This window comes from Ceratosolen solmsi, unplaced genomic scaffold, assembly GCF_000503995.2.
Source record: "Ceratosolen solmsi marchali unplaced genomic scaffold, CerSol_1.0 scaffold15, whole genome shotgun sequence".
Taxonomy (NCBI): domain Eukaryota; kingdom Metazoa; phylum Arthropoda; class Insecta; order Hymenoptera; family Agaonidae; genus Ceratosolen; species Ceratosolen solmsi.
In genome coordinates this window covers 1,099,118-1,123,106 of record NW_011948434.1, presented here as the reverse complement: position 1 = coordinate 1,123,106, position 23,989 = coordinate 1,099,118, and the positions used below count along the sequence as shown (strand labels likewise).

At 21.3% G+C, this 23,989-nt stretch overlaps 5 protein-coding genes across 5 annotated transcripts; 4 read left to right on the top strand and 1 right to left on the bottom strand.

The window, feature by feature from the left end:
- Positions 1-147: 147 nt before the first annotated feature.
- Positions 148-11,987, top strand: Gat-1B (GABA neurotransmitter transporter-1B). Its single transcript, XM_011502725.1, has 14 exons — positions 148-241; positions 3,795-4,126; positions 4,999-5,218; positions 5,838-5,939; positions 6,444-6,612; positions 7,867-7,999; positions 8,278-8,412; positions 8,954-9,057; positions 9,156-9,280; positions 9,366-9,478; positions 10,056-10,187; positions 10,425-10,628; positions 10,908-11,075; positions 11,713-11,987. Exons 2-14 carry the CDS (start codon positions 3,869-3,871, stop codon positions 11,812-11,814), a joined length of 1,965 nt encoding a protein of 654 aa, XP_011501027.1. The 5' UTR covers positions 148-241; positions 3,795-3,868; the 3' UTR covers positions 11,815-11,987.
- Positions 11,988-12,707: 720 nt separating this feature from the next.
- On the bottom strand, positions 12,708-13,411 carry LOC105364716 (uncharacterized). The gene is made up of 2 exons (XM_011502724.1): positions 13,171-13,411; positions 12,708-13,044 (listed from the first exon to the last, which is right to left on the bottom strand). The coding sequence occupies exons 1-2, from the start codon at positions 13,348-13,350 to the stop codon at positions 12,772-12,774; spliced, it is 453 nt and encodes a 150-aa protein (XP_011501026.1). The 5' UTR covers positions 13,351-13,411; the 3' UTR covers positions 12,708-12,771.
- Positions 13,412-15,570: 2,159 nt separating this feature from the next.
- Positions 15,571-16,278, top strand: LOC105364845 (uncharacterized). The gene is made up of 4 exons (XM_011502875.1): positions 15,571-15,673; positions 15,737-15,899; positions 15,990-16,019; positions 16,260-16,278. The coding sequence occupies exons 1-4, from the start codon at positions 15,571-15,573 to the stop codon at positions 16,276-16,278; spliced, it is 315 nt and encodes a 104-aa protein (XP_011501177.1).
- mRpS31 (mitochondrial ribosomal protein S31) lies at positions 16,188-16,738 on the top strand. The gene is made up of 2 exons (XM_011502722.1): positions 16,188-16,410; positions 16,469-16,738. The coding sequence occupies exons 1-2, from the start codon at positions 16,281-16,283 to the stop codon at positions 16,711-16,713; spliced, it is 375 nt and encodes a 124-aa protein (XP_011501024.1). The 5' UTR covers positions 16,188-16,280; the 3' UTR covers positions 16,714-16,738.
- Positions 16,739-17,114: 376 nt separating this feature from the next.
- Tim23 (translocase of inner mitochondrial membrane 23) lies at positions 17,115-20,273 on the top strand. Its single transcript, XM_011502721.1, has 5 exons — positions 17,115-17,246; positions 17,884-18,133; positions 18,794-18,963; positions 19,088-19,217; positions 20,051-20,273. Exons 1-4 carry the CDS (start codon positions 17,186-17,188, stop codon positions 19,207-19,209), a joined length of 603 nt encoding a protein of 200 aa, XP_011501023.1. The 5' UTR covers positions 17,115-17,185; the 3' UTR covers positions 19,210-19,217; positions 20,051-20,273.
- The last annotated feature ends 3,716 nt before the right edge of the window (positions 20,274-23,989 follow it).

Sequence of the window (23,989 nt, the reverse complement as noted above, 5' to 3'; positions counted from 1 at the left end):
ACGTATATGTAAATATTTTCTAATTGTTCATTACTGCTAGCGAATATTCCGATACAATTTAATTTAAAAAAAATTTTTTTTGACGTACAAAAAAGTTTAAATAAATTATTTGTTACCTTTAAATTTAGAAATTTATTTCTAATTAATACAGTGTAAAACAAATGTATTAATTGTTAATTCATTTTTTTTCGAAAGAATTGTGAATCTAAAAAGTTCCCTCATCAGCAGAGTATATTACTAGGTTCGTGATTTTCTGATATTCAGTTATTGCACTGTTAAATGAGACTAATTATGATATTTAATATGTAATATATATATTGATTTTATAATTAATTCATTTACAGTAATTAAAACTTTAATTTTGTGTTAATTTGTAAGTGAAATTAAATTTAATGATTTAATAATTAACGATTAATAATAATAATAATAATAAAGAATAATTAATAATTAATAATAAAGAATTAATGATTAAAAATAAAGTAAGAACTTGAATTTCATGTAATTTTAGTGAAGTGTTGAGTGTATTCGAAGTGAAAAAATACGATTAATGGTTAAACATAAATAAAAATTTAAGGAATATTACTGACATAAATCAATAATATCCATTATTTAAAATGTAGTAACAATTTTAGTACATAAAAATCTCATTGGAACGAAATTTTCTTTATTTTAATAAACTTAATTTTTATAATGGATTAATAGTTGGATTAGTTTGAAAAAAGTTGGAAAATTAGATATATTTAAAATCAATTTAGTTAAGACTTTGCACAATTATTTATTATGAGATACTTTTATTATTAAGTATTTAATATATTAAATAGTAATTTATTTATAGATAATTTAAATCAATAATATTTTATTTAAAAAATATCCTTAAAAATAATTAAAAATTAAATCTATATTTTTATTTTTTTAAATACTAGTGTATTGTAAATGATAAATTTACATTCAATTTATTTTATAATTAAATTTCTTCAATTATCAATTCCAATTTATTTTATAATTAATTACATATACAAATACTTTAAGTTACTAAGAATCATAATTTTTGAAAGTGGAATATTTAGAAGTTTTTTATCATTATTTTTTATTACATTCATGATCGATTCATTATCATTACCAGAATATCAATACAGTTACTTCAAATTGTTATTTCAAAAACTTTATTATATTATATTTCGTATATTATAACTATATGTTTTCATAAATTTGAATATAAAGTTTAAAAAAATAACAAATACTGAATATATTTCGCATAACAAAATACTATATTTTTCGTGCAAACAAATTCTCAAGATTATTGTGAATTTTAATAAAACCTATTGACTATTAAGAATACAAATAAAATACATTGTTATTAGAGTAAAATATTTTAAGAATAATTTTTATTTATTCGTTTATTTTGTCTAAAATATACAAAGCCTTGACGATTTACATATATTTTCAATTTATGATTTAGATATTTATTCCTTGGAAAACTGTTAAAAATTTTTTTGTAAATGTATTTTAATAGTTTTCCGAAAGAATTTATATATTTTTTTCTAAAGATTTTATTTTAGAGTAAATTATGTTAACTATATAATTTGTATTTGTGTTTACTTTCGTTAATTATACACAATTTATTTACCGTATTTGTTGTATGTAAAATAAACTAATTAATTATTTAAATTATGAAAGAGGTCTAAAATTACAAATATTAATTGTTAAAATTTTACAATATTAATTGTTAAAATCAAGTATAATTATAAAATTTCTTTTATACATATTCCAATTATTTAATTCTTGCTTAAAAAATAGAAAAATAATTTTTATACGGAAATTTAAAGGTTCTTTAAAGTAATTATATTACTGTAATTATAAAATAATATACTTATTGTATAATTAAAATTGTAACATTTAAATTATGATTCAGATACATATATTTATATATAATATATATACGAAAAAATTATTAAAATTATACTACTTGTATATATTTATATTGAATATTATTTTACTTTTGTTTAATTTAATTATATCCTTTGCATTTAAAATATTTTATTCGTATCTGTTCAGTTATCATTGTTAAAGACAATAAAGTATATGAGACAATATACATACGAACACACCCATATATAAACAAAAAAATGTTGACATATATTACCAACATTTAAACATATATAAACATTGATGAAAATGTTTATAGTGGTATGTAATACTTGTTTTTTTACCAAATAAATTATTGATAAAATTTAAATAATAAATATGTTTACTTCGTGTATTAATATTAACTTAAAATGTATGTACTATTTTTAATACAGAATTCCATTTTTCTGACAATTAGTTAAAATATCTAGAAAATGTAATCGTATTACTGAAATATATTGAATATATATAAATAATAAAATAAAAAATGTGCATTTAAATAAATTTTATATATATAAAATAAAGTATTTAAATATGTAAAATAAAGGACAGCTTGAATTCTGTGAGTAATTTAAAAACTGATATATAATACTGAGTTTATCTCCGCTTGTTTTTAATGTTCAGATTTTCGTAACCGACAGGATGTTATAAATATATAATATATCAAAGTACTCCTTGACAAAAATTATATACTTCTATATAAGGTGTAACTGGAATAAGTTACCGAAATTTCAGCATTTGAGAGTCATCTATGCATAAAGTATATATTAGATTATATACTAGATACTTAATAAGTTATGTCTTTTTTAGGCAAGGAACATTATTGCCTATATAGCATAGTACTATATAGGATATTGGTTCATTAGTTTATAGGAATAAAAATAACGAAATTGAGAGAAAGAACGAGAACGAGAGAGAAAGAGAGAGAGAAAGCTACGCTAAGTCCGTGTTCTTCCCCGGAAATCGCTTATTGCACGTTGTCCATCATCATTAGTATAGTAATACTGTTACTCATCATAAGACTGGTCGGTTGAGAGCGAATCGCCACGTACGTGAAAGCAAACGCAATTTCCATTTGATAAACTAATAAAAGAAGTCACACGTGCCGTGTTCGTTTTTGATTCTACGAAACCTAAAAAGATTGCAATTTAAAAAAAATTTTAAACTATACTGTATACGGGCTAAAATATAAATGAAATTTAATAATAATATTACTACTTCGCAATATATTGGTAATATAGAAGACAAGACTATTTACATTTTTGATGTATAATAACTTAATAAAAGATTAAATAAAATATGCAAAAACAACATAAATATACTAAATTATTGTTGAACTGTAAACAAATAAAAATATATTATTAAATTTGTAGTTTGCATACATCGATACGTATATCTTTACTTATCAACAAAAATTGATAAAAAATAATTGTTGATATATATATATATATATAAGAAAACTGTTTGAATATAGAAGTAATAATTTGAAGAATCATTTAGCATTATTATTAGGTAAGCATTAAAAGAATAAAAAATGAAGTTGGAATAATAATAAAGGGAAGATAATTAGAGAAAATAATTAATAAACTAAATCGATAGAAAAAATTATAATCTGTATCGTGCAAAATGACAAAATGCGATAATGATGAAGCGGATATAAGGGTTTGCCCATTATCACATTGTCGCTTAACTGTTGCATCGATTTATACCGATCTGTGCGTGATCGCTCTAATTCACAATAATCCGATACATCTTATATATACATACTGTCAATTAAAAAAAAAAAATATATATATATATATACAGACGCGCACGCGTACTTAGATACTTATCTATAAATCCAGCTTACATGTTGTACAAGATGTGCTTTTTTCCCGTTGTAGGTACAGGTTCTCCTCGCAGCACGAACTAATGAGGATGAGGTAAATTGGTGCGTATTGCGTTGCGAGTGTGGAAAGCTGCGATGCCGTTGATAGAGAGTATGCAGAATCAGCAGCAGCAGCGAGTAGACAGGTCGACGAGTCCCTTGCCACATAAGTCATCGACCAGCCCTGTCCAGGAGCTAAAGGCCCTCTTTGCCGAATCCAGCGGATTCTCGGTAGTTTCATCCCGGAAACAATCTTTTAACTCTGACTCCCGACAAGAGGCTATACAGAGTCTCGCAACAGAACAGAAGTTCGATAAGTCCAGTATACCCGAGAGAGGATCATGGGGCAGCAAGGTATATCTTTAGGTTATTGTCCTTATAATTATTAATGTACGCTTACTACATTCAGTACATAATTAGAAACCAATTATGCTTATTAATTAATAATTATTGATTAAGTTTTAAGCATCAGGAATACATAACTTGATAAAGCAAATAATCTTACATGTCGGTACAAATTCTCGTAGAAATTACTCAATTTTAAAAACTAGTATATTTATATAACGTTTTAAAAAAATTTTCTTGAATTTAAGTATTTGCTAAAAATACTTTTCGATTATAACATAAATAATTTTTTTATACCGACAATTGCTTTTGATTATTTTCATTTCAATATCCATTTTTTAAATTTATTCTATTTATTACAGATCAAATACAATACTATTGATAAGATACGTTTGGTCTGCAATACCCATAAGTGCTCATAACTTTTTCTTTAAACTTTTATGTTTTCATTTATTTTCTAATTCTTATTATTTTAAAATAAACATGAAAATTTTAATTACCTTTTGAAATATTTGATTATACATAATAAATATTTTATCTTCTCAAATACGATTAAGAAAATATAAGAAAGCTGAAAAATAACAATTTGAAATATTGTACGTCACCTCAAAAAAAAATTTTTTAAATTATTTTGTAAAATAAATTAACAGCTTCTAAAATAAAATTAACAGTATAATTCCTAAGTTTGTGAATAATATTCTTACCAATGCTATGTTCTATTGTAATTTTTAAGTTTTTATGGTATATTACAAAAAGAAAAGTTCTTTTAAAAATTTTATGGGTTCGAAATTTTAACTAAAAATAACTTACATTTGACATAAATATATAATATAACATAATGTTTTAAATCGAAAATTAAAATTAATCTAATTATATTAAAGATTGAGTTCATCCTTTCGGTGGTGGGATTGGCGATTGGTCTAGGAAATCTATGGAGATTTCCATATCTATGCTACAAGAATGGTGGGGGAGCGTTTATGGTTCCGTATTTTATAGCCCTGGCACTTGCTGGGGTGCCAATGTTTTTAATGGAATTGGCTTTAGGACAGATGATGACCATTGGAGGCTTGGGCGTATTTAAAATAGCTCCTATTTTTAAAGGTAAAAACTTTAGCCATTTCTCTGTACTTGTTTAGTCCTATTCTCAAATTAATTTTTCAAACTAATTTTATATAGGTCATTGAAGAATTATTTAATAAAAAAAATAATGTAAATGCAGAAGACTTTTAATTACAAATAAAAAAATAGATACTATAACATTAATTGTTATATATTTAAATAATAATAAGCTTTTAAAAATGTTAATTGAGTATTAAAATCGATTTCATAAGGTGGTAAACTGTTTTTATACTACCATTGTATCTAAATGACATAATAATAATCAGAAAACTATATATTTTCTATGATAATAAGCTCCTTGCAACAGTTTAATGTTTTAACCCATAATACAAGGTAATGTAATAAATATACATTTCTGCATAAAAGAAAGTACATCAAATTTCATTTATATATTAAAAATTATTTAAATAAAAATTAGTATTATTCTAATTTTTATTTTTTACTTATCTTTAAATTACTCTTAAGTAGTGAATTTTCTTCATTGTTAAAACAACAGTATATTAAGTAATCTATTAAATAATAATGAATAATTAAATAATTAAATAATAAAAAATAATAATGAATGAAATTAAAAAAATATACAATGACGTATAATTTTCAGGAATTGGATATGCAACATGCGTACTATCCTGTTGGACAAATATCTACTATATTATTATTTTAGCATGGGCTCTTTTCTATTTTTTAGTGTCTCTTCGTTCTGGTAAGTTACAATCAGAGATAAAATTTTTTGTATTTTAATTTTCTTTTGAAATAATTTAATACAATATAGATAAATTAAAATAGTCACAAAACCTTAATATACATATTAATAAGTTACTATTTTCGTGTAATCCTTATAAAAACTAAATTGTTATATGAAACACAATTTATTCAGTACACTGAATTGTAATTTTTCCAAATATATCGATTGGTAATAACAATCGCGTTGTATGTTTCGATGATTTTAGTAACCATCCATCGATACATTTTATTGATTTATTATTATCCAAGGAAATTTTAAAATTATAAAAATGATAAATTATTATTTATATATTTAGCAAATTTACCCTCTATTCTCAATTTAGTCCCCCCTATTCTCAATGAAAGATACTTGTTCTGTATTACGGTACTGTTAATTATTCTGTTATAAATCCTTATTATTAATAAATGTAGTAACAATAAAAGAAACAAATGGTTAATTCAGAATTCTTTATATAATCCATAGATGTTCCTTGGAGAACATGTGAAAATGCATGGAACACAAAATTCTGCATAACTCCATTAGAACGTTTAAACACTCCATGTTGGACAAATTTTGAAGACACGATATGTTCTATCTCTATTGGCAACTTAAGTCACAACCTACTCAAAGATCCTGTAAAAGAATTTTGGGAGTAAATATTATACAATGCACTTATAATTAACTTTTAGTACTATTACTATAATCATAATTACGATAATATATTGTTTATTATTGTTACTGTAATAAATCAATAATCATCGTTAAATGTTTTTTTTATTTAAGAATTTTTATAGATATTATTAAATAATTAATAATAACAAAAGGACAGCGTGTAAAAATTTAAACAGTATCTAGTATATTATTTTCACGAAAGAAGCAATGTATTAATTTTAGACGAATTTAAATATTTAATAGATCTAAATAATTTACTTAATTCAAACATTTGTTAACAATTATACCTCAAATTTTTTAATCGATATCAGTTACTTTTTTAATCCAGTTAAAGATAAAGAAAATGATTAAATATGTTTTTATAAAATAGTTGAACGGATCCAAACAATTTTTATGCATGATTAGATGAAAAGATACGTACTGAATTTTTTAGTATTTTTATGTTCTACATGCTTTGTTTGAATTTTTATTACCAACAGAAATAGAAAACAAAATGACAAAAGTATTTTTTTTTTGTAAGCGAAATTATATCGTAGACAATTGCTTATTGTGCGTTGATAGGACCGCATCAATTACTACCCAGCATAAATTCACGTAAATGTAACGAATATAAACATATTGTCATAATAGGTAGATAACAAAAACTTTATATAACATTTTTAATTATTATTAACTTCATTACAAAGAAAGTGATTACAAATGTAAAATAGTATGCGAAAATAAATAATATATACCATGGATCTTTATTTAAATTTATATAGTAAATGTACAGTAAAAATAATTCTTTTCATATTCTTTTAAAATTTAATCTTTTTGTTTAATTATTTTTATTTTAAAAAACAAATATCATTAGATAGGAATGCATCTCTTAAAAATTATATGGAGTAAACAGGCTTATTTGTCAAAGAAAAACTTTTATTCTATAATTTAAAAATTATAAAATTTATACTGATACAAACCTTTTTATTTCTTAATATTACTTATGCACTTCATAAGAAATACTGAATTTGCAATTGACATTTAAGCTGATTTTAATTATTTATAAAAGTAAATTGTTAATTTATTCAACTTAATTACAGAAAATATCTCTTACTTTTGCCGTATTTTCTTCTAATAGATTAGTTGTGATTTTAATTTTGAATACATGTAATACACAGGAAAATTATTATAATACTGATTCATAAAATAAATTACAAATTACTTATTATTCAGAATTACAACGTGCTATTTTTAGAAGGCGAACATTACAAATTTCTGATGGAATTGAAGAAGTAGGCAGCCTGCGATGGGAGTTGGCAGGAACTTTAGCTATTGTTTGGATAATGTGCTACTTTTGTATTTGGAAAGGAGTTAAATGGACAGGAAAAGTAATTAATAACAATAAAAATTACTAATTATTTTTAATATTTTTTTTATATTTATATACGAATTTTTCCTAAGCTATTAATTACTTTCTTGAAACTTTTATATGTATTAAAATTAATTAATTGAATGAACAACATGTATTTTAGTTAAATTTTCACAATAATAAAACAAATGCAATATATAATCATTACTATTTAAGAAAATAATTAAAATAAGAAAAAAATGAAATCATAAATGAACTATTATTATTATTATATATATAACGAAATTAATATTTTAGGTTGTATATTTTACGGCCCTATTTCCGTACTGTCTTCTCGCTGTTCTTTTGGTGCGTGGTCTTACGCTTCCAGGAGCTATGGAAGGCCTTAAATACTATGCAACTCCAAATCTTTCAAAATTGGGTGAACCCGAGGTATAAGATCGTATTTTATTATTTCTACCAAATCCGAACTTATTTATAAATAAAAATGAGTTAAAAAACTTAAATTCGAATTATTAAAAAAAATTTAGAACAATCTTATTGTTTAAATTTATTCAAATGTGAAAAATTATACTTGTGTATTAAAATCTATACATTTGAAAATATAATTTTATTATTTCAGATACTAAGTATTAAACTATTTGATTTCAGTTGTAAAATCAAAAATATTAAATTTAATTTAAACATGAGAGTAATAAATGTTCTTTGTCAACAATTAGTTTCTTAATTTAAATGTAATGTTTTTTTTCTGTTAAAATACCTTTAAGTATTTTATTATAATATTTTTATATTTTTATAGTTTACCAGTAGCAGATATGAAATAATTTAAGTAGATTCTATGCTCAGACATAGATATAAATAATTATTCTTATAAACAACGTATAAATAATAATCCAATTCTTTTTTAAGAAATATATTTAAAAATTATATGAAAACTTTTTGCATATTTCAATTGACCTGTTAAAAATTCCAGGTATGGATTGATGCTGTAACTCAAATTTTTTTTTCGTATGCATTAGGCCTTGGTGCTCTAGTAGCTTTAGGAAGTTACAATAAATTCAACAACAATGTTTATAAGTAAGTTATTTTAAATATTATTTTAAAAATAACATATTTAAACGTTTTAGACTATTTTTAAAGTAAAAAAAATGATTACATTTCCTTATTTTGATAAGGGATGCACTTATCGTATGTACCGTGAATTCCTGCACAAGTATGTTAAGTGGAGTCGTTATTTTCTCGGTTGTGGGTTTCATGGCACACGAGCAGCAAAAACCTGTAGCTGATGTTGCTGCTTCAGGTAAATAGTGCTTTATCTCTTAGTTTTAACTTAAAACGAATAATAAAAGAAGAAATTAATGCCACGAAAAATAATCAATATTTAGGTCCTGGATTAGCGTTTTTAGTTTACCCGTCAGCAGTACTACAATTGCCTGGTGCTTCTGTTTGGTCCTGTCTTTTTTTCTTCATGCTTCTTTTAATTGGCCTTGATAGTCAGGTAAACAAGTATTTTATATTTACAATTTTCTTGAATCATAAAATATTTAATATTTAGAATTGAATATTATTTTTTCTTTAATTATAAATAATTTAATTTGAATATATCGTTTAATTTTATAAGTTATAAACTACTTATATTATTTATTTTTAAAATTAAATATCATTACTTTATACACTTTTATAAAAGTTGACATTATTTTGGTGCATTGAAATTATATTCTGTTTTAATTTATATTAGGTCGATATAAATCTTATTCAATTATATATACTCAGATAAACATAAATATCAATTATTATAAATTTGAATACGTATATTCGAAAACTATACTTGTGAATATGCGCACGTTTCTATATATAGATATATCAAATATTTTATTTAAATGAGAATATTATATTTTGTTATATGCAAAATATCAAATTTTTTTTAAATATCTAAATGTTTTTGTACCTGTACATCATTTTGTAAATAAATATAATTTATCTAAACTAATATTTTGAAGAATCTACAGTAGTAAATTAATTAAACGTATGGGAAATATACACTTTTAATAGTTAATAATCGTATTATTTTCAAGTTTTGTACAGTAGAAGGTTTTATTACTGCAGCAGTTGATGAGTGGCCACATTTATTGAGAAAAAGAAAGGAAATTTTTATTGCCATTGTTTGTTTTTTTTCATACTTCATTGGTCTTTCTTGCGTTACACAGGTAAATATAATTATAATATATATTTTATAATAACTATCATTTGTAAGATTAATATAAGACTAATATTTGTATGAAAAATTTTTGTTTTTAATAATAATAATAAAAAAGTTTATTTAAAGCATTATAAGAACAGAAGAAATAAAGAATTATATTAATTAAAAGTAATATTATACATTTTTTTTATTAAATATTTTAATTTATTGTATGTTGTAAAATAACAATGTTACTGATTTTAAGGGTGGCATGTATGTTTTCCAATTACTTGACTCATATTCCGTGAGTGGATTCGTTTTACTCTTTCTTATGTTTTTCGAATGCATTTCTGTATCGTGGGCTTTTGGAGTCAATCGTTTTTATGATGGCATACGAGATATGATTGGCTATTATCCTTGTTTCTGGTGGAAAATTTGTTGGACTGTTACAACTCCAGCAATATGCATTGTACGTCAAATGTAACATTTTTTTTTTTGACCAAATGAAAATTTTGTCTTATTATTAGTCATCTATATCAAGATCTTGCTGATATTTAGGAATTGAGAAAAAAGAAAAAATTATTTATAAAGTAATGAAATAATATAAAAATAATAAGAATAAATTATTTATTGCTATTTTACTCAGTTTTAGTATTGTGTATAATACTTAATAACTAAAAGTTTATTTTATGTACAACTTTTCTCGTTAAGTATTAATGAATTTTTCAATTTTTAAAATCTTTTTAAGGGTGTATTCACGTTTAATATTATTAAATTTGTTCCGGTTAAATATCTTGATTACGAATATCCTTGGTGGAGCCATGTATTAGGATGGCTTAGTGGACTTTCATCGATGCTTTGTATACCTGGTTATATGATTTATATTTGGTGTATTACGCCTGGAACTACTTCAGAGGTAGATATTACTTTTAATAGTATCTTTTGATCGAGCTATAGATATAAAATAATAAAATATAAAGAATAATTAAAATTAAATGTAAAAATATATAGATACTTGTATGCATTAAATTTCTTACATTATCGTTACAATTATTAAAAATACATATATTGCAGAATCCTTAAAAATATACATTGTCAAAACAATCCATTTTTTAAAATTGTTATTTACAATTATAATTTTATTGTGTTATAATATATTATTAAATAAAACTTTCATTTAATTAAAGTATTTAAATACAATTTTACTAATGATAGTTCACATATATATAAGGAATTATATTAATCAACCGATAAAAGATAGTACATATTTTGCTATGAACTCTGAATATTAAAACATAGTTTAAGTGTTTTCCTAGATTAACTTTGAATTATAAGAATAAATAAATATTTTTTCTTGAATTCATTTAATACTGAATCAGTTAATTTATTTAAATATTTTTTTAATAAGAAATACTACCAATTACAATAAAAAACATTATATTTGTTACTAAAAGATGACTAGTTATAAAAAAATTCCAATTTATATATTTTAAATTTATTATATTTTAATATATCCTATATTCTGAGTTTTTAAATTTTATATTTGTTTTTAGAAATTCAAGAAACTGATAAGGATAGATGATAATATTGCAACTCTTAGAATGAAATTGAATCCTAGAAAAGCTGCTGAAATTAAATCTGAATTTAATCTTTAAGATTTCTTTAATAAATACAACTGTTTAAACAATTACTATATCTTGCATTTATAAAATAAATATGGTTCTCATAAAGTTTCTAAATTATAGAACATAATATCTTTTGAAGATAAAATTGTTAAAATATTATGGTTATGATAAATGCAAATATTCATATCAATATTTTAGATTTGATAAATATGTACAAATATGTTATTGGACATCCTGAAAGCAAAATCAATATTTAAATTATTTTTAAGCAGTATATTATTAATTGTGAAATATAAGTTTAATATAAAAATAAGAAATAAGTAATAATTATACATTTATAGAAAAGACTATTCAATAATAAATAAATTACATCACAAATATTTTAAATTTTTTATCCTTGCTTCATCAAATCTATAAAATTTTATGATCAAAATTAGTTTAATAAATAAACGAAGTTAAAAAAAATACAACTGACGTAATAAGGTATTTAATTAATAATTATATTTTGCATTCAACTATGTTTCATCTATTTATAAAAATTATAAAGTGATTGTGCTTGTAGCATTATAAATTGAATAAAAAAATTTAATTATGAATATGAAATATCCAATATTTATTGTATCATACATTGATTTTAGTATTTCCTATTTCCTATTGATGTTGAATAAAATAAGATTTATTATAATTAATTAAAAATTGAATAGTTAAATTCGAATACATAATTTACACTTTTCTATCAAACTATGTATTTAAGTTTATATTTCAAATATTTATTTACATAAGAAATTGTCTTATGGTTTATGTGGAATTTAAAAATTAATTACCTGGGTTTTAATAAAAATTTAAGTTATTTTTCAATATTATGTATGTATTTATATAATAATATATTTATCAATATTTTAATAGTAAAGTCATAATAGAGAGGCATACTATAATACATTAGAAAGCAAAATTATCTCATAGTTAATAACTATTTACTTTTACTGTTTATTTTTTCTGTATCTCCTTTATACGTAGTATAAGTTGTTCTTTCCATTGATCCTCTGATATATAATTTGCCCATTGTGGTATTGCTGTATTTGGTAATATGAAGGAAGCCATTGCTGTTTTGACTTGATTAATTTTATCTGCATCTAAATCAATGTTTGATGTATTTGATTGAGAAGACCAAACTTCTAATGTTTCTGATCTAATTAATGATTCTTCTTCATTATTCATGGTTTGTTGAGATTGTGAAGATATTAAATCCCATTCAAATTCCTAATGAAATTCAATTGTTACAAATATGTCAAATAAATTTTAGATGAATATTATAGAATTAGTTATCAAAGTAAATTCTAATAATTATTCCAATTAAATTTCTATATTTAAATTTGAAATATATACTTCTTCACTATCATCTTCTTCTAACGTTTCTCTTTCAACTAGATTATCAGAAAGAGGCATATATCCAGCCAGTGCAGCATCTTGATTATCGTTATTAAGTTCAAGTCCAGTAATAATATTAACATTTATATTAGAATTATTTACATTATCTATTGGTTCTTGTGTTGGTTCCGGTGACATTTTGTTATATAATAAAATAATTTAGAAGTTTCAATTATTAATTATTATTTTAAATTATCTAGAAATTGATCATAAGTAATAAATATATTTTTTATTTTACAAAACAATCATGTAATTAATTATAACCCATTTTTTATATACCACGTAATTTAATTGTTTTTAAAGGAAAAAACTTATTAAATATTAAATACACTTTTATAAAAAAATAATTACGTTAGAAATTAATCAGCTGACGTATGTGAATAGTACTTATGTCATATATAAGTTTTGTATATAATCTCTATAGTTTATATTTTTAAAACTATTTTTAAGTATTTCATTATTTCAACAATTTTCTGACTTAATAATTTTAAATATTTGCGCTTTATACATACTCAATATATAAATATAAAAATATGAAGACAGACAGTTGTGAAGTTTTATGTTTGGAAAATATTTTTAATACGTATTTGAGTGTTATATTAATTTTAAATGCTTCATATATAACTATTCACTATATAAACTTTTAATAGTAATGTATAACATTTAATGAAACCATGAGATTTAGTTCGTGATAATTATCAGTCTTAATGAGTTTAATTACAATAAATTTGTATTATATTCAATTAGTGATTTTTCAAAATTTTAAATATCTGGAATTTTCAATTTTAATTTATGCTCTTCAATGCAATAACCAATCCGATTTAGAGTTCGAATTCAATAATTACCAATCAGTATCGTACTCATTTTTTTATTATTTTTTTGTTTATAATATTATCTAGTAAATTTAAGGTTTTATATGATTATTCTCAAATTTTACCTTTTAAAACTTTAATGAGCTCTTATTTTTACAGATATTCTATGATTGACTTGCATTTCAAAAGTGTAAATAAAACATGTAAAATGTTAATATCATTAATTAATTAGTACTTAATTAATTAATAATTTGGTTTTTTAGTAATAAAATTCTAAATAATTTATTTATATATATATTTTTTTATATTTACAGTATATAATTTTTAGTTTAAATTGTCTTAAGCATTATATTGATCATTAATTAGTTTTGTTATGAATTTTTACTAACAAAAGTTCAAAATATTTTTGACTGTGCAAAAAATCTACTGTTTTTATTATTTTATTCAAGTAATTGTAAATATATAAAATGTGTTGTAAATATAAAATATTCAACAAATTTTCAGAAAATTAATTAATGAAATATAAATGAAATAAAAACTGGAAAATTATTTAATTAAATAAATCTAATTAAATCATTAAGTAAAATATAACTATTTAATTTATTAATTTAAATAATTTTTATCTACTAAATTAAATTAAAAATTTAATCTCCTATCTACTTATATTATGAAGCATACATTTTATGTAATGTCTGCAATGGTGAATAGAAACTGTTAGAATTTCAAGGGTTAAGTATCATGGGGCAATATTATTTAATAACCTAACATTATTTAAATGTATTTACTATATTTTATTTCGAATTGATTGGATTATATATATATTTTTTTTTAGATTAAATTTATATCTCAATTATAATTAGAGATATTAGATATTGCGATTCAAATATATAAATTTATTGGGTTTTTGAAATCATTAAGTTATAATGTAAAAGGATTATTAAGGCTTAAAATAAATTAGATCAAATCGTTAATTTCTATAATTTATAATTTAGAAATCTATTTTTATTTTTTAAATATTAATGCAAATGCTTAAATAAACAGCTTTTACGTGTTATAAAAATCTTTGTTATAGAATATCAAATAAATAAAATGCTGTTAATACATTGTGATCATAGGTAACTACAAATATTTAATAAACTTTAATAATTTATGACAAACATATGATTTTATTAATATTTTAGTTATAGTTTTATTTATAAATAATTTGTATATTTAGTTAAAAGTTGTTTTTATTAATTTCAGAAGAATATATAATTTTAAAAAATTATCAAGATGGATGTACAAATCTGTTAAAATATTTCATTTCAATGATTTTTCATCCTCGTCAGATTCTACAAATTTTTCAGATTCTTCAGAATCTGATTCTGATAGTGAAGTGAAAAGGAATATGCATATAGAAACAAAAAAAAGTAACCACAATGAAAATTTGAATAATACAACTGAAAATCTTAATAGATTATTAAATTTATTTTCAAATGTAATGATTTTTATTATAGGTATTATAATTTTATTTTAAATGTTAATTGTTTTTATATTTGTTTAGAAAATGAGCAATACTAATTGCAATGCATCTAAAATTACATATATGACAAAAAAAGTTCAATTTAAAAATCCAAAGACAGAACAAAACAATATTGATGATTCATTTGGTTTGTGACACACATTATTATATTTTAAAATTTACTTATGTTTTATTTCACAATCTTCTGTAGATAAACAATTAAAAGATGCAGTAAAGAGTATAGCAACAGTTATTGGTGATAATAGTAATAAAATAGAATCAGAATTATTAAATAAAATAGATACTCAAAACCAAAGAAGTAATAATGAATATAAAGAAACATTTTTGACACAGGAAGCAACTAGTAATCTTAGGTAAATATGTGTCTTATTACTTATATAATTTTTAATTTTATATTATAATAATTATGAATTTATATAATTTATTATCAATTGTTTTTATAGTGATATATTAACAAATATGAAAGTTATTAAGCAAAGAAAATCAAAATATTTTAATAAAAATAAAACTATATCAAGATCAATAAATAGAGTTTCATTTTATCAAAGGTTTCACATAAAATTTTATTTTTATTTTCTATAATTATGTTACAATATAATTAAAAATTTATGACAATAAATACATTATATTATTTTAGTAATCTTTCAAAAATAAATTTAAACTTTTGTGTTGAAGAATATTTTCAATTCTTAAAAGATTTACCTATAAAAGAGTCAAGAAACGTCGATTTAGCAATGTGGAAAGTACTACAATCCAGAGAGCTTAAATTGCTAGTAATTAATACTCCACAAAACATATTTCAAGAAATGATCGAATGGACTGAAAAAGGAATGATTTGGAAATTTCCAATCAACAATGAACAAGGTACTAGGCAAGCATTAAAGATGATTTAAAATATTTTACAAATATTTTTATTTTATAGATATGGAAGAAGAAGAAAAAATACACTTTTCTGAACATATTTTTTTGGAACATAATTTGAAACATTGGTGTCCAGAGAAAGGCCCACTAAGACATTTTATGGAATTAGTATGTATAGGATTATCGAAGAATCCATATATGAGTGTTAATGAAAAAATTGAGCACATTGCATGGTATAGAAATTATTTTGAAGATAAAAGAGAGATGCTAAAGGATTACAAACTGTTTAATACTGAAGCTAATTAAAATATTTTACATTTTATATAAATATTACTTAAATAATATAATATAATATAATATAATAAATATAATATAATACATTTTATAACAATGATTCTATTAATTAAAAATATTAACAAATATTTGATAATAATTGTGTCTAAAAACTTCTTTTTTAAAACATTAGAAATATTTGTATATGTATTTCATAATAATTAAGTATTATTTTACTATATAGTAATATAAAATTATAGTTTGAATAGAATGCATTTATAAACTTGATTTTCTTAAATAAAACGATTTGAATTTTATAATAATTTGAATTAGATATTTATATTTTATACATTTCTTCAAGAAAAATCTAAAAATAAATATGTTTAGAAGTTTTTTTCCGTCATGTTGGTTAACCTTTACTTTAATCGAGTACTTGAAACTTTTTGTCATAGTTGCGTTCGATTAACATTATCAGTCGGTATATAATAAATTAATTTCTTTCAAAATGATAGATTTACGTAATGAAAATACGGATAATCCTCGAATACACAATAAAAACAGTTCAGGTAAATAAAAATTTAATTTTTAATTTTAAAATCCTAAAATAAAATATTATTTTTTATAACCTCTAAATAATGAAAATGTGTTCTTATTTTTTAAATTTTAATATGATTGTATTGCAACTTATATAACTATTATATTTTATAAAATATTCTTTAAAAATTAATGATTAATCTAGGTTTGATATATTAAAAAACTTGAATACTATCAAACTTGAAATACTATGATGTCACGTTTCATCGTATAACGTAAATGCATTTAAACATTCAAAAACATTTGTATACTAATATTTATAATATATACTGGAATTTATACCATTATATTTATTTATTAATTATAAAAAATAACATGTGCTTGTGTTGTGTGTGGATGCATACATGCCACAATATTGCATTAAATTAGAATGAAAACTGATAAATTCCCTATAACCTAGATCAATATCAGATAGATATAAATGTTTTTGCTAAGATTATATATTATAGATATATATAATACTATATAATTTATTAGTAATATAGTACGATAATTAAAAAGTAATCACTGTTATAAAAAGTATACTGATTCATTCTCTTATCTTTATAAATTTAAAAAAAATTAATTACAGTAATGATGTTTGTTTATAATATAATACTATATTTACAGTTATAAATCAACCCAGTATATCTTCATTGAGTCCATATTTAAATTATGATCCAGTGTATTTCCCTCCTAGTCAACCAGAATTTATATTCCCAGAAGGAGCTGTAAAACAAAGGGGTAGATTTGAATTAGCTTTCAGTCAAATTGGGGCAGCATGTATAATTGGAGGTGGAATTGGAGGCATCACAGGATTTTATAAAGGATTGAAAGTAACAACAATAGCAGGGCAAACTGGAAAATTACGTAGAACACAGTATGCTTATTAAAGACTTTAAATTATTATTTTGAATTTTAACCATATTTTGCTAAAAATAAATACCAAGATATTAAAATATTAAAATAATAGGTAAAAATTGTGTTAATGAAAAAATTAATCGTAATTTATAGATAAGTTAATTAGAATTTGGTTAATAATAAACATAAATATATATATATATATATTATGAAAAAAAATATTTTTTTATTTCATTTAGTTAATAAGTTTAGGTTATCGTTAAGATCATTATTTTACAAATCTTTATTACATGTAATTAAATAATAATTTATATTTAAGTCAATGTTTCTTAATTATTCAATGAGTTAAATTGACAAATTATTAATTCCATAAAAAATATTTTAGATTACACAATTACTTTATAAAAGTTTGACAGTACAAATATTATTAGAAGGATGTAGTCGATATGTATTCTAAAAATTGATATAATAAGTGGATAGAAACTGCATCTAAAGAGAGTATAATTTTTTAAAATTAAAATGTAAAAGAAAATTAATCAACTTTAAATATTTTTGAAGATTAATATATATGAAATATGATTTGTTGAATTTATAAATACTTTACATGTAACAAAGAAATTATTAATTTATTTTTTGTATTCACGAATTTTCTTTACTTTTGATTTATTTCTATTTTCAGACTAATTAATCATGTAATGAAACATGGTTCATCAATAGCAAATACATTTGGCGTTGTGTCTGTAATGTATAGTGGATTTGGTGTACTATTTTCTTATGCTAGAGGGACTGATGATTCCTTAAATACTTTGGTTGCTGCCACTGCAACAGGCATGCTTTTTAAATCTACAGGTAATAATATTTTCTTAAAATAAAATCATATATCAAAACTTAAAAATTTTACAATTTAAATTTGTAGAACAAATCTACATTTAGCAATATATATAAATTTTTACAGTTGATTATAATTTTTTAGCTGGTCTAAAGAAATGCGCAGTTGGAGGCGGTATTGGTTTTGGAATTGCAGCTCTGGTTTGCTTGTGGAATAGTAGGAATACATTTTCTGAAATTAGGCATCATGGCATGAATCCAGCATAAGGCTGATAGTGTGTGGCAGTCTTCCTTAGCCAATCCTATTTATTACAATTGTTTTTACTCTATACAGAAAACCAAAATTGTTTACATTAATAATAAAATTATATATACTTTCTTTATAATATATATAAAAATAAATGCCAAATTAATATTAAGAAGTCTCATATAAAAGTTTACAGTCGTTAATATTTTATATAATGATATGAAGCTGATACTAATTTGATAAATATTTGGTATTAAAAGAACAAAATTACTTTTAAAATATAAATTTGGAGTATGAGCAGTTGTAAACAATTTTAATTGAGAAATAATTTATTCAGTAAAATACAAATTCCGTAATAAAATAAAATATAAAAATTGATATACAAATAAATAATTTAAGAAAAATGAACTACTTATATAAAATATTTTCTTTCATTTTTTTATTAATAATTACAAATAGAAATGAGTTAATAAATGAAAATTAACTGGTGTTTAATTTTAAATTCACGCTTGTAAGTTCTTTTTGTTGAAAGTTTTATTGATGTTATGAAATGAAAATTAAACTATTTATGTAAGTAATGTACTTTGCATTCTAGACAGTTTCTTTTCTTTTTATTCTCAAGTAAAAAACGGTTTAGTGATATTCATTATAAAAAGTTTGGCTCTAATTCAATGACAGAAAAATTTCCAATTAAATAATAATAGTCATACAAGAAAGATTAAAAAACTATTAAATTATAATTTGTTATATTTTATAACTATCTAAAAGTAATTTACAAATTAAAATTAAATACTCAAAAAAATTTTAATTTTTTATAAATTAAATCCATATCATTAAACAATTTCATTCTTTAAATTACAGATCTATCTAACAATTCAACAACTACATCTAATTACTAGCATCGATGTATCCCTTCACATTTTATAGTTACTGAAATTGACAATTAGATGTCGCCTGCGAAGTTGCTTTAGTACAGAGATTAGTTATTTAATAAAAATGATTGTAGATGACTGATAAACGAAAAAACGAATATATTGTAAATAATTATGGGAAAGAAACGAATCGTTAAATTATTTTTAATTTGATATCATTATTTTACATATCATGTATATCTTTAATAAATTTATTAAATGAATTAATGTGAATCTAAACAATTCTCCAAAACGAAAAAAAATAAAATGCATCAAAATTAATATTCATATTAATCAGATATTAATCACAATATGTATAATATAACACAATATGTATAATAAATTTATATTTCAAACAGATTTATAATTGGGCTTTCTTAAATATCATAGGAAGTTATTTAAAAAGTATGAATTTTGTATAATTGAGTACTGCCTTTTAATTAGTAAAATAACTTATGCTTGAAAATGAATAAATAAATGATTCTTGGTGTTAATTTTGATGTATTACTTCCATACATACACTAATGATATTTAATAATTTGAATCTTAAATTCGCATAATTAATTAAAAACATATTTTAATACAACTTACTGCTTTAGATCTAATAAGAAATGCATTTATAAAATATTAAAAACTTTGTAAATTACTACGTGGGAGTTAGTCAGATTTACAAAATATGATGATAATCGTTCTTAAAATATATTAAATACTTTTTTAAATATTCAAAACTAAATTAAAAGTAAATAACAAATATATTTCATTATAAAATATAACATGTTTAGTTAAAATATTAAAGATTTTTTAATTCAATTTCATTTTTGTCTTATTAGTATTACTTAAGTATTTTTAAATAGAGTTCCAATTATTTTTAATCAATCGAAAAATATTTTCTAAGAATTTTGTAAATTAATATTACAATCGTTATTCTAGTATTTGATAAATGTAAATTCTTAAAAATAGAACAAATGGGTGGATCTATACATTTTTAATAACACATTCTATTGTCAAATCAGTAAAGTAAAAAAAAATAATATTAAGCTGAAAATTAATGATATGCGAGATTTTGAAAATGCGTATTATAAAATGTCATCGATAATTGGCAAGGAAGATATAATATGGCATCATTTGAATGAATATAAAATAAAAAAAAACGGGTAACTGAAATATATAAATCAACGATTTCATTGATATAATTTCTAAATATTTAATTTTTTATTTATTTGATAAAAAATATATTTGAGTTTGTTTTGTAATTTTTGAATATGTTGAATATACTTTTAAAAGATAGGTTTTAATTAAAAAAATTAAAAATATTCATTTTAGATGTGATAAATACTTTTAGAATTTATATGTCACGAATAGCGTAATATGCATATGTACAACTTATTTTATGAAGAAAGTTTATAAAAAAGATTTTATAACAACTTCTATAAAATGTAAATATGAAGTTTTGTAAAAAATGTATAAATTAATTAAAAATAGGAAAGCATTTAAAACTATACGAATGTATTTAAAAAATTTTTTGAGTTATATAAAAATTATTTAATTACGTTTTTTACTTGAAAATAATGTTTATGATATCTAAATTCTAGAATAATAAAAATTAATAATTTATAAATTTGTTAGTTTGATCAGTTATATTACTAAATCCAAAGTTTTTAATTTAAAATTAATTTTGTGGAACATACTGCGCTAAGGTTCAATGTATATATGTTATAAAATAATCATTTTAGTATAAAATTTAATTTCTTTGATTTTGTAATATATAATAATATATTACAATTTTACAAGATATAAGTTTAGTTCATAAATAATTATATTTTTTGTTGAGTTTTTAAATATTATTATGATCAGGACGAGTCATTTAATATCTTTAATGTTATTTTTTCAAGATACTATGATCTTTAATAATTCATCAGAACTTGATGAATTGCATATATACTGAATAGTTGCTGCAAAATATTATTTTATTAATATCGAGTTTAAATTTTTTAAAGTTAATATTTTAAAGTATATGAGAGTTGGCTTGGATTTAAAATAAACTTGTAATTAATAATATTAATAAAATTGTAATAATTGTATAAAATTGTAAATAAACAAAATGTAAACTAGTAAATTTTAACTTTTTTTGATAAAATATTGATAATTTGTTTATAAATAATATTATAAATGAAGAGATTTTATTTTTATTTTATTTAAATATTTATCTGTAAAGCGATACGTGAAATATTATTTCTATATTGAACTTTATAATTACGTTTTATTAGTTTTAAATACTAATCGTTCAATTTCTTGTAAACTTAAAATTGTTATTAGTTTAATTTGGAGTTATTAATTCTAGAATATTAAATCAAAGGTCATGTCGATTCATAACTATTTAAAAGTTACAAATTAATTGATCTTAAACAAATTAAAGTAAAGATAGCTTTTTTAAATTAATATATTTGAATATCTGTATTAAATATTCAAATTGAGTATGAATTATCGATATTATATATAGATCACAGAAATTATGTTTGCCATTTTGCAACAATCCATTATTTTTTCAACTAAAATTCAATTTTATATTATTTATATAAAGCTGGATAAAAGCCCTATAGTTGCATTGATTTTTAATACGTAATGTATAAATGTATATTGCTGATAGATTGAAATTGATTCAATAAAGTTTGGTATGTATTGCTTTTAATAGTATTTTTTTGTTGACTGCCAATCTGTTTATTATTCGATTAATTAATAGCTACTTTTTATTCTTTTATATTCATAACATATTTTAACTAGTATTTTGTTTTCTACGTTTTCTATATTTGAATGAATGTTTAACATGATTTTATTTTACTTTATTAAATAGTCTTCGGCATATTCAATAATGTAAAGAACACGCTTCTCATCAATAATTAATAGAAACTTTATGACTAACTTCAGATTTCTAATATATTTTCAGTTTGATTTTGTCTTAATATTGATTTTACGTTATGAATTATGAAATGATTATAATAGTATTTTTTGATTATTTATTTAATTAATGCTAATAATTCTATTGCTAAATAGTTTATAATGGATTTTCAAAAATTTTATTTTATTAATTTATATTATTTCATAATTTTATTGCATCAGATTTAATTTTTATTTATGGTACTAGTATTTTAAGCAATCTTGAACAACGATTATTAGATTTACTTTTTTATGGTTTGCCAATATTTAGAATCAACAAAAAATTTTTCAATAAATAAAACTTAAGGAACAGTATTTTTATGCAGTTAGCGATATAATACTTATCGATATAATAATATATTAATAAAATAGTTGAGATGAGACTAGTTCTAAAGCAATTTGATGAATTAAGATGAACCAATAGAATATAGTAGATAAGCTCAGCAGTAGAGATCAGAAATCTTCCTGATAATCTTATCAATATTGGGCATGTTATTAAGCATGGGAAGTAAAGCATTGCAGTGGCTGCGTTTGTCTGAAAATCCTGCGACTTCGGTGCACAACTTCTCGTCCCCGTCGCAACTTTCTCACCTCTGGCCTTCCGAAAAGTTTTGTAGTCAGGTTAATTTGTATTCAAATATTTTAATCTATTTAACTACATATTCCAAAGCTCTAATAAAATTTAAGCGTATATATCTAAATTAACAAAAAAACAATTTTGTATATATATTTTGATAAAAAATGTATTGGAATTTGCTTAAGTAAGTAAATTATTTCAGTACGCTTTAAGTTTTTATATTCCGAAGGTATTGGATAAATTTCTATGAATATTCAAATTTATCGTTTAATCGGCTTTTAAATGGTCTTGTATCACTATATTATAATATAAGAAACATAAACATATTATTACATAAAGTTAAAATAGCTTACAATAATAGACTGTTGCGTTTATTTG